Raw genomic sequence first — 17091 nt, forward strand, 5'->3', positions numbered from 1 at the left:
ATATATTATAATTATTGATGCATTAACGTGTTCGTCACTTTAAAGGAGGAGCTTTTATATAATCTATAATATTATATTATTATTATATATATTATATCATCATTTATTAGTGGATTAATAATCTGAACATGTAAAAATATCAGTAAAAAGTACTACATGTACCTCTGAGATGTAGTAGAGTACAAAGTACAATATCTACCTCTCAGATAGTAGTAGTGTAGTAGGAGTATAAAGTAGAAGAAAATGTACAAGTACCTCCGATGTGTACTTCTACAGGTCTTAAAACTGACGTCAGGAATTCGGCTCTCTATCGCGTCATAAAGCTAAACTTCATGTAACAATATTAGAGTTTAACAATAATCGGAATAATGTTTCTGGTCCAACTTTAGTTTGGTTTCGATAAAACAACGATGACACAAAAAGTTTCCAGCTGGACTCTGAAACCTTGAAGCAGAGACTTCAGTGCTGGTGTAGAAGCGTCTTCTTCTCCTCTTGTTCCTCTTCCTGAGTTTGAGGGAGAACGTTTGTCTTCACTCCAACATGGCATCCAGCTGGTCGGCGAGGTCGTCAAACATGTTGCCGATGTCGTCCAGAATCGTGCCGGCGGACTTCACTGTGTTGGATCCACTGGATGGAAAAGAAAACAGGACAAACAATTAATGTTAAAAGATGAAAGTCAACACGTCTTTATGTGGATCTCCAGTCAGAGTTGATGGTAAATGTAGTCCATTGTAGTTCCCTGTAGTCCAGTGCTGCTGGATAGACTCAGAGAGAGTTCAGAGCTGCAACCTTAAACCTGCATTCTCTCTAGTGTCCACCAGGGGGCGACTCCTCTGGTTGTATAGAAGTCTATGAGAAAATGACTCTACTTCTCTCTTGATTTATTACCTCAGTAAACATTGTAAACATGAGTTTATGGTCTCAATCTCTAGTTTCAAGTCTTCTTCAATACAGCATGATGTTCATTTAGTACATTATGGTCCATTTAGAGTCAAACAGACCATAAAGCAGGGGATGCTTTAGGGCGGGGCTACACGGTGATTGACAGGTCTCTACCAGAGACGTATACGCCGTCTCTACGTCACTCCTCCTCAGTCCACATATGGTCACTTCCTGTTCACTGGTTGCAAAAAAGTCAAGATGGCGACGGCAAAGCCGCCGAACTCGAGGCTTCAAAACTCATCTTTCTGGGTCAATAAAGCAGCTCTGAGGAAGTTATCGCTTCAGTCGACTACATCTACCATCAACACTGACTGGAGATCCACATAAAAAGGTGGCAGCTGGTGAATTGTCCTGCTACCACTCCCTAGAGGAGGCGGAGGTCATTACAACTCACAATATTTACTGGTGTATTCTGAAATGACTCCATCTTACCCGTCTGAGTTGTCCTCCAGTTTTCTCTCCACAGCCTTCAGAGCCGCTTCCAGAGACGTGCTGGTCTGATCCAGTCTCTGCTGAACCACCTCGGTCCCACAGGGCGACTCGGGAACGCTACCCGGACCCACCACGCAGACCTGGGGCCTCGCTGCTGTCAGAAAGGAACTCTGAGGGGCCTGAGGAGACGGAGCCCGGGGCCCGTAAACGGGAGAGGACGGAGAGGTGAAGGCCACACTTTGAACCACACTGATGGTCACCGATGGACAGGAGAGGCCAGCTGCTAGGGAGACAACTGCAGGTGAGATACCAATACCAAGTCCAAGTCAAGACCAACAAGTACAAGTCAAAACCAGGAAATCTCAGTCAAGGGCAATAAGTCCTTGACATTTCAGAAATCGAATCACCTCCAGATATGGTTCATGTTGTTCACTGAAGACCCCGTCATGATTTAAACATTTAATGATTTAAATCTGCTCTGGTTAGATTCACAAAGGTAACTAAAGTTTTACAGGCTTGGACGTTTGATACTGTACAGTTTGTCTTTGGCTCAGGTGAGGTGGAGACACTCAACACTGTACAGCGAGCATCTTACCTTGTGCTGTCAGCAGACTGTGACGGACTGGTTTTGGGGCGACGGCAGGTTTTGGGGAGAGTGGAGGTTTGATGGGGGATCCCGTTGCCTGACTGGCCGGCCTCTCCAGACCGACCTCACTGATCCTCAGACTGACCTCATCCCGGCTCAGGGATGGAGGCCTGCTACTGCCGGACTCTTCCCCCGCTCCCTCTCTGCAGGGGGAGCTTCCTCCCTGCTCCTTGTCTCTGGGTTTGTGACGGCGCTTCACTGTGTCCGACTCCTTCAGGTTAAACTCGGGCACCTCCTCCTGGCTCTTGGCGGCTTGTTTCTCTGGAGGCTCCAGCACCGCCTCAGCCCTGGGTGGCCCCGGAGCTTTCGGCCTCTGTTTGATAGTCAAGTTGCCCTCCTCGGCGAAGGGGATGCACTCGCTGGAGCTGTTCTGAGAGGATGAGGAGCCCTCCATACCGCGACCTTTTGATTGTTCTTCCTCAGAGTCGGACTTTACCCCTCGTTCTGGCTCGGTGCTGCTGCTGCCGGTCTGGGTGGGAATACATTCGCTCTGCACCCTCCTCCTCACCGTGACAGCATCTCTGGGCTCCTGCCCTGCAGGGTTGAGGGAGGGGGATGGTGGCGGCTCGTGCTGGACTCGGACTGGTTTAGGTCCTGGGGAGTTCTTCCCCTCAGTCTTGCCTTCCAGAGAGGCTGTGATGCTCCTCACGCTCACTGGACTGTCTGTTATCGCACCGCCAAAAGACGACGTTGTGCTGCTGTCACTAAGCTCCCCGCTGGTGGTGCTGCTCACTGAGCTCAGTCTCTTGGGAGGAGGAGGTGGGGGACCTTTTTTCCGGGCGCGCACCGCGAAGGACTGACTGCGTCCCACATTGCCGCTCTTCTCCGGACTCGACTGCAATCGAGCCAGCTGGCTGCGGCCGGGTTTGCGGGTCAAGGTGGCGTAGGACGAGAGGTTTCCACAATGATACGCCGGCTCCTCGTCGTCCTCGTCGGGCTCTCCATCCGACAGGGCGTAGCGGGTCACGCCCTGGGCACGCTTCTTGGGCGGCATCAGGGTCATGCTGTGATTCTCGCGCCTGAGCGATAAGCTCAGGTCCGTGGAGCCACAATGAGAATGCAGGTAGCTGAAACCCTTCAGCGCTGGGGAGCCATGAGGGGACGGACCTCGAGAGCCACACAGTTTGGGCTTGGCTGGGATTGTCGGGTACTTAAACACGGTTGCCGTGCCCAGAGGCACCTGCTTGGCCAGCGGCTGCTGCTGCAGGGGCCTCTGGTCCCAGTCCTCTTGGAGGTTCCTATCCTTGGCGGGGCTGCCTTCCAGGCTCTCCTGGGACCAGCTGTGGGGGGATATGGAAGCTGTTGGAGGCTCCTGGGAGCGCCCGGAGCCTCTGGACCGTGCGTCGATGCTCTCCTGGCTCTGGGACATTCCCACGGCGGTCTTGATGGCCAAGTCTTCCTCGCAGCCTCCGTAGTGGCTGCACATGGCCGTCTGCAGCTCGGCGCTCAGCTCGCTGTCCTGGAAGGTCAGCATCTTTGGGGTGTGAGGAGAAGAGCACTCACCTGCCGAGTCAGGCGGCTCGATGGCGACCAGGTGGAGGGCTCCGGGGGCTTTGCGACGCAGCGTGCCATGGCCTGATTCGGCCTGAAGGATCGCCCTCTGGATGTCACACAGCTTCTTCACCGCCAGCATCAGCTTCTTCTGGTGGCCTGGTAGGAAAATTCAACCATCACATCAAAGTAAAAAAAACACTGGTCCCGCCTAGTGGTGTCACGCATGTGAACCGCAGATAAATTACACAGTTTAACCATCACGATATTCAGTAAAATATGCAATCAGGACATCGGCATTAATGGTTTCTACATAGTGAACCACAAATCAGTGTTTAAATCAACAGGAGGAGAGCTAGTTAGCAGCACCGCTAACGGCTAACCAACAAGGTTTTAACTGACGTCAGAGCGATTTAAACTATTTTAGGGACGGTGGTTTAAAGAGCCTTGTAGACCAGCTGTTGTAACAAAACTAAACAATAAAAATGACGTTCTTCTCCACTGATCCGATCCATGACCCAAAACCTTTTTTTGTTTTATGATCCATTGCAAACGGTCATATCGCGCCCATGCCAGAACACAATGCGTCCTCACCCAGCTTGATGATGCCGATCTCCTGCAGATCCTCCCACGTGAGGTCTTTGACGATGCTCATGGAGTCGTAGCCGTTCTCTGAGAGCTTCTTGTGGTACTGCGGGAGGCCGATGGCACTGAGCCACTCGCCCAGATCGGACTGTGAAGAGGAAGAAGAAGAAGAACAACAGATCTCAGATCAGTCGGTTGCCACAACGTCTGGAAAGTCTAGCAGTAAAAGCGTTGGGGCATCTTACTGGGATGTATTCAGGCAGCCACTCGGGGATGTTCAGGTTGTTGATCTCGATGGAGATCTTCTTGCGGTGGCCTGGTTTGGTCACTCCGATGGCAGTCAGATCCTGCAGAAAAAAAAGATCATCATGTAAACACCGCCACAAACAACCAGATCCAGGGTTTACTTTAACAACACCGGTCTTCATTCACCTCGGGAGTCATCCTGCTGATGGTGGGAACGTCATAACCAGCATTGATGAAATTCCCAATATACTGCTCCAGCTGGAACTCACTGAGCCACTGGTAGATGGCCTCAGCATCCTGCGACACAAAGTACAGTTTTGAAGCCTCTAGTTTTTTTTTGAAGTGACCATATCTGGACTGAGGAGGAGTGATGTAGAGACTGGTAGAGACCTGTCAATCACCGTGTAGCCCCGCCCTAAAGCATCCCCTGCTTTATGGTCTGTGTGACTCTAAATGGACCATAATGTACTAAATGAACATCATGCTGTATTGAAGAAGACTTGAAACTAGAGATTGAGACCATAAACTCATGTTTACAATGTTTACTGAGGTAATAAATCAAGAGAGAAGTAGAGTCATTTTCTCATAGACTTCTATACAACCAGAGGAGTCGCCCCCTGGTGGACACTAGAGAGAATGCAGCTTTAACACATGAAGCTTTGGCTTCACTTTAAAGAACCGGAGGTTGATCCCTGGGCCCAACAAGCCCAGTGCATTCTGGTTATTGTAGGGTTTCTACCTTTTAGGCTAAAGGGAATACCACAGCACTTGTTTTCTGTTTTCTCTGGTCATGTAGCACCAATTTCAATATATCACTAAAACAAAAGACAGTTTCTTTACCTTCCCCTCCAGCAGCTGATGAGGACGAACAAACTGCTGAGAGAAACTCTGCTCTGCAGGTCGCTGCACCGTCACCGTGTGCCTCCGAGGAGTCCCACCTGTAGAACATCACACCACACCTCAGGTGGACTTCAGAGGAACGAGATCTTACAAACATCTGATTATAGATGTTCCCCCAAGAAGGAATAGTTCTTTATTTCACTTAAACGCTCCATGAGAATGAGTTTCAGACGTGATGCCTGATATGACGAGGAAAGTTCAAACAGATTAATATCTGTGTTATTCATCTGGTGCATTGTGTTTCACCATCATCTAAAACGTGATGTTGAGGATCTTTTGATCAATAAAGAAGTGAGTCACAATTAATTAAGAATGAAGTGGTAAACCCTGGAAGAGCAACTTGAGATAAGGTGAAGTGTAATTATATAAAATGATTCTCCAAAGAAAGAATAATGTCCATAGTATCAATACAATGACTCAGTATTATCCTACAAAGTACACTGGAGTAAACACAGGACTCTATCTTGGAGTACTTAAAGATAAAAGTACCTGCAGGATGATCAGGCTGTTTGCTGCAGTCTGAGTTCCCAGAGTCACCAGCAGAGGGCGCCGGCTGCACACAAACACAAACATTCTAAAGAAACAAGCCGTCTAAGTATTAGAACTGTAATAATGATGTTATTCTAAATCCAAGCTGCTAAAAGCTGATTTTTGTTCATACAAGACATCTAGAAGATTCATTCTTTGCAGGAAAACAATATTTTGACCCTTTACAACTACAGATTTAGTATTATTATGTTTTATGAGTCAGCTGATTTTAAGTAGTCCCTGCCCACGTCTGTGATTCAATCTATTAAAGTTAATTAAATTAGACATTTATGATTTTAAATATCAGTCACATGCTGGAGGGGACGGTCTGGACTATATGTGACCGTCTAAACCAGCGACTCCGCAGGTGACCCAGTGTGTGTGATGTCACTCGTGTACCTTGGTGCTGGCGATGTCATTGTGACCGGTGTTGTGTTGGACTCCGTTGGGGGTGCTGTTGCTCTCGGTGCTCTGACCGCTGCCGGCGCTCCGGGTGCTGCCGACGCTGCCGGTGCTGCCGACGCTGTTCCTGTCTCCGGCTGCAAAAAACCCACAAAACACAACAACAGTAAAGTCCTGATGTCCAGAGGGGGGGAGGGGAGGGATGGGGGAGGTAGGAAGCAGCAGATGCTCTTCAAAGATGGCCGACGTGCCGACGGGCAGGATGCAGGTTTGTGGTCTAAAAGGCTGAGCTGTGGAGGAGCAGCTGCAGGACGGAGGTCAGAACATCAGTGAGCACACGGCGTCACAGCAGAATATCACAGAGTCGTCTCTTTTAAATCACTTCTTCAAACACATTCTTTTCTGTGATGTCGTCACTCTTCTGTTTTAATTGTATTTATTTCTTAGTATATTATTGTATTGACTGTCTCACTGATCTTCTGTTGTTATTATTGTCTTGCTTTGTCTTATTATTATTATTATATGAACAGGAGAATATCACAATAATATAGTGGTTTTAAAGGGACTACATGTCCATGACACATATGTCATCAGAGGATCCTCAGTGAAACTCTCTTTACATTGTTTAAATGATGAGGTGAACCAGTGGCGCCCCCCTGTGGCAGCAGTGAGGACAACATCAGAGATTAGAGCCGGACGTTCAGCCTGAAGCAGTGAATCAAACCGAGTATTTGGACCCGACACACCGACAACACCGGTACTGACTTCAGACGCTTCAGGAGGTTTGTGTTCATGACTTTGAGACATGAGGCGGAGTGATATAATGTGAAGCGGCAGAGAAGTGAAGGAACATGAAGCAGCATAACGTGAAGCGTGATGAGGCGTCATAAGACAACACATGTTGTGGACAGTCGTCCCGTCTCGGGGTGTCGGGGTCTCGGGGTGTCGGGGTGTCGGGGTCTCGGGGTGTCGGGGTGTCGGGGTCTCGGGGTGTCGGATTCTCGGGGTGTCGGGGTGTCGGGTTCTCGGGGTGTCGGGGTGTCGGGGTGTCGGGGTCTCGGGGTGTCGGATTCTCGGGGTGTCGGGGTGTCGGGTTCTCGGGGTGTCGGGTTCTCGGGGTGTCGGGTTCTCGGGGTGTCGGGGTCTCGGGGTGTCGGGTTCTCGGGGTGTCGGGGTCTCGGGGTGTCGGGTTCTCGGGGTGTCGGGGTGTCGGGGTCTCGGGGTGTCGGGTTCTCGGGGTGTCGGGGTCTCGGGGTGTCGGGGTCTCGGGGTCTCGGGGTGTCGGGGTCTCGGGGTGTCGGGGTCTCGGGGTGTCGGGTTCTCGGGGTCTCGGGGTGTCGGGGTGTCGGGGTCTCGGGGTGTCGGGTCCGGATGCAGAGCGCTGAGCGATGCAGCTTCAGAGCAGCCGGAGGAGGAGAAGCTGAATTCTTACCATGACACGAGTCCCTGAGGACCCAGATGTCCTGGAAGGGACACCTGGACTGAGACAGGCGGCTCGGAGACAAACCTATCAGACACAAAGACTCTGATGGACTGCGTTCTGTCAGGGGGGGGGGGGGGGGGGCTGACTGAGGGGGGGCAAAGGTTAGATAGAAAAAAGGCTTCTGTTGGGTCTTTGATTGAGGACGAGGAGAGAAAGATGTTCATGAGGATCGCTGAAGACGCTTCCTGCTGGAATCAGGCTACGTTTAGAAACACACCGTAAAGTAATATATTGATCTGCACAGGTACCACCGGGTCACCTGAGAGAGAGTGTGTGTGTACCTGTGGTGTTGAGGCCGTTGGCTAGCGGCAGCACCACGTGGGTGGGGGGGGCGTACAAGGTGTAGGAGTCGTCGGTCTGAGGGGCGGAGCTTAGGCTGCAGGTGAGGGGGGCTCTGGAAGGCTGCTGCTGGCGCTGGGTGGGCAGGGAGGCGTGCCGGGAGAGGATGCCCCCTACAGGGGGGAGACAGGGAGGGGGAGGGGGAAGGAAGGGAGGGAGGGAGGGGGGAGGTTATCAAGCTGGTGGTTAGAGGTGGAGGTCAGTCATTATGTGGATGGATGGAGCAGGAGGGAGGAGGCGTGGGATGGTTCTGGAAGCAGGAGGATTAGTTTTGAATCTGTATCTGGTCTTCTATGAAGAGATGAAGATGTGATTCATCTATAAAGACATGTGTGGACCAGCTGATGAGTGCAGCATGACTCTTTATGTTTCTGTGTTTATTAAAGCCGGATCTTCTTCCTGTTACAAAGACCTATAATTGTTTTTGGGATATTTTTCCATATTTCTTTTAACATTTCTAACGAATCATCTTCAGACATCTTTCTGATATGTTTTACACATTTCTTGAACATTTTCTTTTTTTTTGTTGGAATTATATTTTTCACAAGTAAAATATGTGATACAAATATGTAAAAATGTCCGAAATTATGAGAGAATGTTTTGTGAAAAACATCCCAAATATCCCAAAATAATCATTATAATATGAAGAATAAATATCTGAAAACTATTATTTAAATATGTAAAACCAAATCAATAAGCCTCGCTGTTCATCGCCATCATTTTACTTCAATTTATTCTGACATAAAAACACTCACTAGAGAATATGGATTCATCCGCCGCTGAACATAGTCCCAAACAAAGTCCCTATTTCCTCCCGTTTGCCTGATAGAAACCAGAGTGAATCCCTGAGGAAACTACAGATTTGCGTGTTTTAAAGAGTGACGTCTTCAGGAGGAACCACAGCTGACAGACGGAAGTGTTCGTGTCTTTATTCTAACAGACGTCCTCTGTGACTGACTGACCGTTCCGTCGGCTGATCACCTCCACGATGGACGGAGGGAAGAAGCCGACCCGGTCCGTCCCTCTCTGGGTGTCGTGGATGTGTCCCTTCCAGCGTCCGTCCACGTGCTGCTCCAACACCTGCAGAGGAGGACACGGGTCACTAGGGGGCGCTGCAGCCTGCTGTGATCACAAGGAAACATCAGCTTCTTCTTCTGCTGCTTTTACATCGATTCAAAGAGAAACACTGAATCTGACCTCAAACCACATAAAGATAAATAATGAAACATAAAGATAAATAATGAAACAAAGATAAATAATGAAATATAAAGATAAATAATGAAACAAAGATAAATAATGAAATATAAAGATAAATAATGAAACATAAAGATAAATAATGAAACATAAAGATAAATAATGAAATATAAAGATAAATAATGAAACATAAAGATAAATAATGAAACATAAAGATAAATAATGAAACATAAAGATAAATAATGAAACATAAAGATAAATAATGAAACAAAGATAAATAATGAAACATAAAGATAAATAATGAAATATAAAGATAAATAATGAAACATAAAGATAAATAATGAAATATAAAGATAAATAATGAAACATAAAGATAAATAATGAAACATAAAGATAAATAATGAAACACAAAGATAAATAATGAAACATAAAGATAAATAATGAAACATAAAGATAAATAATGAAACATAAAGATAAATAATGAAATATAAAGATAAATAATGAAACATAAAGATAAATAATGAAACATAAAGATAAATAATGAAATATAAAGATAAATAATGAAACATAAAGATAAATAATGAAATATAAAGATAAATAATGAAACAAAGATAAATAATGAAATATAAAGATAAATAATGAAACAAAGATAAATAATGAAATATAAAGATAAATAATGAAACATAAAGATAAATAATGAAACATAAAGATAAATAATGAAATATAAAGATAAATAATGAAACATAAAGATAAATAATGAAACATAAAGATAAATAATGAAACATAAAGATAAATAATGAAACATAAAGATAAATAATGAAACAAAGATAAATAATGAAACATAAAGATAAATAATGAAATATAAAGATAAATAATGAAACATAAAGATAAATAATGAAATATAAAGATAAATAATGAAACATAAAGATAAATAATGAAACATAAAGATAAATAATGAAACACAAAGATAAATAATGAAACATAAAGATAAATAATGAAACATAAAGATAAATAATGAAATATAAAGATAAATAATGAAATATAAAGATAAATAATGAAACATAAAGATAAATAATGAAATATAAAGATAAATAATGAAATATAAAGATAAATAATGAAATATAAAGATAAATAATGAAACATAAAGATAAATAATGAAATATAAAGATAAATAATGAAACATAAAGATAAATAATGAAACATAAAGATAAATAATGAAATATAAAGATGAATAATGAAATATAAAGATAAATAATGAAACATAAAGATAAATAATGAAATATAAAGATAAATAATGAAATATAAAGATAAATAATGAAACATTAAGATAAATAATGAAACATAAAGATAAATAATGAAACATAAAGATAAATAATGAAACATAAAGATAAATAATGAAACATAAAGATAAATAATGAAATATAAAGATGAATAATGAAATATAAAGATAAATAATGAAACATAAAGATAAATAATGAAATATAAAGATAAATAATGAAATATAAAGATAAATAATGAAACATTAAGATAAATAATGAAACATAAAGATAAATAATGAAACATAAAGATAAATAATGAAACATAAAGATAATTAATGAAATATAAAGATAAATAATGAAACATAAAGATAAATAATGAAACATAAAGATAAATAATGAAATATAAAGATAAATAATGAAACAAAGATAAATAATGAAACATAAAGATAAATAATGAAACATAAAGATAAATAATGAAATATAAAGATAAATAATGAAACATAAAGATAAATAATGAAACATAAAGATAAATAATGAAATATAAAGATAAATAATGAAACATAAAGATAAATAATGAAACATAAAGATAAATAATGAAACATGAAGATAAATAATGAAACATAAAGATAAATAATGAAATATAAAGATAAATAATGAAATATAAAGATAAATAATGAAACAAAGATAAATAATGAAACAAAGATAAATAATGAAACATAAAGATAAATAATGAAACATAAAGATAAATAATGAAACATAAAGATAAATAATGAAATATAAAGATAAATAATGAAATATAAAGATAAATAATGAAACATAAAGATAAATAATGAAATATAAAGATAAATAATGAAACATAAAGATAAATAATGAAATATAAAGATAAATAATGAAATATAAAGATAAATAATGAAACATAAAGATAAATAATGAAATATAAAGATAAATAATGAAACATTAAGATAAATAATGAAATATAAAGATAAATAATGAAATATAAAGATAAATAATGAAACATTAAGATAAATAATGAAATATAAAGATAAATAATGAAACATAAAGATAAATAATGAAACATAAAGATAAATAATGAAATATAAAGATAAATAATGAAACAAAGATAAATAATGAAACATAAAGATAAATAATGAAACATAAAGATAAATAATGAAACATAAAGATAAATAATGAAACATAAAGATAAATAATGAAACATAAAGATAAATAATGAAACATAAAGATAAATAATGAAACAAAGATAAATAATGAAACATAAAGATAAATAATGAAATATAAAGATAAATAATGAAATATAAAGATAAATAATGAAATATAAAGATAAATAATGAAATATAAAGATAAATAATGAAACATTAAGATAAATAATGAAATATAACGATAAATAATGAAATATAAAGATAAATAATGAAACATAAAGATAAATAATGAAATATAAAGATAATGAAACATAAAGATAAATAATGAAACATAAAGATAAATAATGAAATATAAAGATAATGAAACATAAAGATAAATAATGAAATATAAAGATAAATAATGAAACATAAAGATAAATAATGAAACATAAAGATAAATAATGAAATATAAAGATAAATAATGAAACAAAGATAAATAATGAAACATAAAGTTAAATAATAAAACATAAAGATAAATAATGAAACATAAAGATAAATAATGAAATATAAAGATAAATAATGAAACATAAAGATAAATAATGAAACATAAAGATAAATAATGAAATATAAAGATAAATAATGAAACATAAAGATAAATAATGAAACATAAAGATAAATAATGAAACATAAAGATAAATAATGAAACATAAAGATAAATAATGAAATATAAAGATAAATAATGAAATATAAAGATAAATAATGAAACATAAAGATAAATAATGAAACAAAGATAAATAATGAAACATAAAGATAAATAATGAAACATAAAGATAAATAATGAAATATAAAGATAAATAATGAAACATAAAGATAAATAATGAAACATAAAGATAAATAATGAAATATAAAGATAAATAATGAAATATAAAGATAAATAATGAAACATAAAGATAAATAATGAAACATAAAGATAAATAATGAAATATAAAGATAAATAATGAAACATAAAGATAAATAATGAAACATAAAGATAAATAATGAAATATAAAGATAAATAATGAAATATAAAGATAAATAATGAAACATAAAGATAAACAATGAAATATAAAGATAAATAATGAAACATAAAGATAAATAATGAAACATAAAGATAAATAATGAAACATAAAGATAAATAATGAAATATAAAGATAAATAATGAAATATAAAGATAAATAATGAAACATAAAGATAAACAATGAAATATAAAGATAAATAATGAAATATAAAGATAAATAATGAAATATAAAGATAAATAATGAAACATAAAGATAAATAATGAAACATAAAGATAAATAATGAAATATAAAGATAAATAATGAAACATAAAGATAAACAATGAAATATAAAGATAAATAATGAAATATAAAGATAAACAATGAAATATAAAGATAAATAATGAAATATAAAGATAAATAATGAAACATAAAGATAAATAATGAAACATAAAGATAAACAATGAAATATAAAGATAAATAATGAAATATAAAGATAAATAATGAAATATAAAGATAAATAATGAAACATAAAGATAAATAATGAAATATAAAGATAAATAATGAAATATAAAGATAAATAATGAAACATAAAGATAAACAATGAAATATAAAGATAAATAATGAAACATAAAGATAAATAATGAAACATAAAGATAAATAATGAAACATAAAGATAAATAATGAAATATAAAGATAAATAATGAAACAAAGATAAATAATGAAATATAAAGATAAATAATGAAATATAAAGATAAATAATGAAACATAAAGATAAATAATGAAATATAAAGATAAATAATGAAACATAAAGATAAACAATGAAATATAAAGATAAATAATGAAATATAAAGATAAATAATGAAACATAAAGATAAATAATGAAATATAAAGATAAATAATGAAACATAAAGATAAATAATGAAACATAAAGATAAATAATGAAACATAAAGATAAATAATGAAATATAAAGATAAATAATGAAACATAAAGATAAATAATGAAACATAAAGATAAATAATGAAATATAAAGATAAATAATGAAACATAAAGATAAACAATGAAATATAAAGATAAATAATGAAACATAAAGATAAACAATGAAATATAAAGATAAATAATGAAATATAAAGATAAATAATGAAATATAAAGATAAATAATGAAACATAAAGATAAATAATGAAATATAAAGATAAATAATGAAATATAAAGATAAATAATGAAACATAAAGATAAACAATGAAATATAAAGATAAATAATGAAACATAAAGATAAATAATGAAACATAAAGATAAATAATGAAACATAAAGATAAATAATGAAATATAAAGATAAATAATGAAACAAAGATAAATAATGAAACATAAAGATAAATAATGAAACATAAAGATAAATAATGAAATATAAAGATAAATAATGAAACATAAAGATAAACAATGAAATATAAAGATAAATAATGAAACATAAAGATAAATAATGAAACATAAAGATAAATAATGAAACATAAAGATAAATAATGAAATATAAAGATAAATAATGAAACATAAAGATAAATAATGAAACATAAAGATAAATAATGAAACATAAAGATAAATAATGAAACATAAAGATAAATAATGAAATATAAAGATAAATAATGAAATATAAAGATAAATAATGAAACATAAAGATAAATAATGAAATATAAAGATAAATAATGAAACATTAAGATAAATAATGAAATATAAAGATAAATAATGAAATATAAAGATAAATAATGAAACATTAAGATAAATAATGAAATATAAAGATAAATAATGAAACATAAAGATAAATAATGAAACATAAAGATAAATAATGAAATATAAAGATAAATAATGAAACATAAAGATAAATAATGAAACATAAAGATAAATAATGAAACATAAAGATAAATAATGAAATATAAAGATAAATAATGAAACATTAAGATAAATAATGAAATATAAAGATAAATAATGAAACATAAAGATAAATAATGAAATATAAAGATAAATAATGAAACATTAAGATAAATAATGAAACATAAAGATAAATAATGAAACATAAAGATAAATAATGAAACATAAAGATAAATAATGAAACATAAAGATAAATAATGAAATATAAAGATAAATAATGAAATATAAAGATAAATAATGAAACATAAAGATAAATAATGAAACATTAAGATAAATAATGAAACATAAAGATAAATAATGAAACATAAAGATAAATAATGAAATATAAAGATAAATAATGAAATATAAAGATAAATAATGAAACATAAAGATAAATAATGAAATATAAAGATAAATAATGAAACATTAAGATAAATAATGAAATATAAAGATAAATAATGAAATATAAAGATAAATAATGAAATATAAAGATAAATAATGAAACATTAAGATAAATAATGAAATATAAAGATAAATAATGAAACATAAAGATAAATAATGAAATATAAAGATAAATAATGAAATATAAAGATAAATAATGAAATATAAAGATAAATAATGAAATATAAAGATAAATAATGAAACATAAAGATAAATAATGAAATATAAAGATAAATAATGAAACATTAAGATAAATAATGAAATATAAAGATAAATAATGAAATATAAAGATAAATAATGAAACATTAAGATAAATAATGAAATATAAAGATAAATAATGAAACATAAAGATAAATAATGAAACATAAAGATAAATAATGAAATATAAAGATAAATAATGAAACAAAGATAAATAATGAAACATAAAGATAAATAATGAAACATAAAGATAAATAATGAAACATAAAGATAAATAATGAAACATAAAGATAAATAATGAAATATAAAGATAAATAATGAAATATAAAGATAAATAATGAAACATAAAGATAAATAATGAAACATAAAGATAAATAATGAAATATAAAGATAAATAATGAAATATAAAGATAAATAATGAAACATAAAGATAAATAATGAAACATAAAGATAAATAATGAAATATAAAGATAAATAATGAAATATAAAGATAAATAATGAAACATAAAGATAAATAATGAAACATAAAGATAAATAATGAAATATAAAGATAAATAATGAAACAAAGATAAATAATGAAACATAAAGATAAATAATGAAACATAAAGATAAATAATGAAACATAAAGATAAATAATGAAATATAAAGATAAATAATGAAATATAAAGATAAATAATGAAACATAAAGATAAATAATGAAATATAAAGATAAATAATGAAACATAAAGATAAATAATGAAACATAAAGATAAATAATGAAATATAAAGATAAATAATGAAACATTAAGATAAATAATGAAATATAAAGATAAATAATGAAATATAAAGATAAATAATGAAACATTAAGATAAATAATGAAACATAAAGATAAATAATGAAACATAAAGATAAATAATGAAACATAAAGATAAATAATGAAACATAAAGATAAATAATGAAATATAAAGATAAATAATGAAACAAAGATAAATAATGAAACATAAAGATAAATAATGAAATATAAAGATAAATAATGAAACATAAAGATAAATAATGAAACATAAAGATAAATAATGAAACATAAAGATAAATAATGAAACATAAAGATAAATAATGAAATATAAAGATAAATAATGAAACATAAAGATAAATAATGAAATATAAAGATAAATAATGAAACATAAAGATAAATAATGAAACATAAAGATAAATAATGAAATATAAAGATAAATAATGAAACATAAAGATAAATAATGAAATATAAAGATAAATAATGAAACATAAAGATAAATAATGAAACATAAAGATAAATAATGAAACATAAAGATAAATAATGAAACATAAAGATAAATAATGAAACATAAAGATAAATAATGAAACATAAAGATAAATAATGAAACATAAAGATAAATAATGAAATATAAAGATAAATAATGAAACATGAAGATAAATAATGAAACATAAAGATAAATAATGAAACATAAAGATAAATAATGAAACATAAAGATAAATAATGAAACATAAAGATAAATAATGAAACATAAAGATAAATAATGAAACATAAAGATAAATAATGAAATATAAAGATAAATAATGAAATATAAAGATAAATAATGAAACATAAAGATAAATAATGAAACATAAAGATAAATAATGAAACATAAAGATAAATAATGAAACATAAAGATAAATAATGAAACATAAAGATAAATAATGAAACATAAAGATAAATAATGAAACATAAAGATAAATAATGAAATATAAAGATAAATAATGAAACAAAGATAAATAATGAAACATAAAGATAAATAATGAAATATAAAGATAAATAATGAAACATAAAGATAAATAATGAAACATAAAGATAAATAATGAAACATAAAGATAAATAATGAAACATAAAGATAAATAATGAAATATAAAGATAAATAATGAAATATAAAGATAAATAATG

The 17091-nt window shown here is 32.9% G+C and overlaps 2 protein-coding genes across 5 annotated transcripts in view; both read right to left on the reverse strand.

Moving 5' to 3' along the window:
* LOC142937889 (CASK interacting protein 2) overlaps nt 1-17091 on the reverse strand; it is a 113553-nt gene that overhangs the window by 1254 nt on the left and 95208 nt on the right. Inside the window, exons 11-22 of one of the 4 annotated variants that reach the window (XM_076080996.1) lie at nt 8957-9074; nt 7937-8107; nt 7605-7679; nt 6170-6309; nt 5732-5795; nt 5183-5280; nt 4529-4639; nt 4342-4443; nt 4106-4244; nt 1970-3670; nt 1375-1657; nt 1-627 (exon numbers count right to left, since the gene is read on the reverse strand). The exon at nt 1-627 is cut by the window's left edge and continues 1254 nt beyond it. In XM_076080996.1, the coding sequence (XP_075937111.1) occupies nt 531-627; nt 1375-1657; nt 1970-3670; nt 4106-4244; nt 4342-4443; nt 4529-4639; nt 5183-5280; nt 5732-5795; nt 6170-6309; nt 7605-7679; nt 7937-8107; nt 8957-9074 (3099 nt within the window). In that variant the 3' untranslated portion in view covers nt 1-530. Of the gene's footprint in view, nt 628-1374; nt 1658-1969; nt 3671-4105; nt 4245-4341; nt 4444-4528; nt 4640-5182; nt 5281-5731; nt 5817-6169; nt 6310-7604; nt 7680-7936; nt 8108-8956; nt 9075-17091 lie in introns of all 4 variants that reach the window. The other 3 variants (XM_076080995.1, XM_076080994.1, XM_076080997.1) reach the window with 3 other exon arrangements.
* Nucleotides 6354-7600, reverse strand: LOC142937863 (uncharacterized; the record flags this gene model as incomplete). Its single annotated transcript, XM_076080965.1, has 1 exon — nt 6354-7600. A coding segment is annotated over one exon (891 nt), but the record flags the coding sequence as incomplete, so codon positions are not given.

This window comes from Anarhichas minor, unplaced genomic scaffold (genome assembly GCF_050575085.1).
Source record: "Anarhichas minor isolate MPS153535 unplaced genomic scaffold, ASM5057508v1 ptg000077l, whole genome shotgun sequence".
Classification (NCBI taxonomy): domain Eukaryota; kingdom Metazoa; phylum Chordata; class Actinopteri; order Perciformes; family Anarhichadidae; genus Anarhichas; species Anarhichas minor.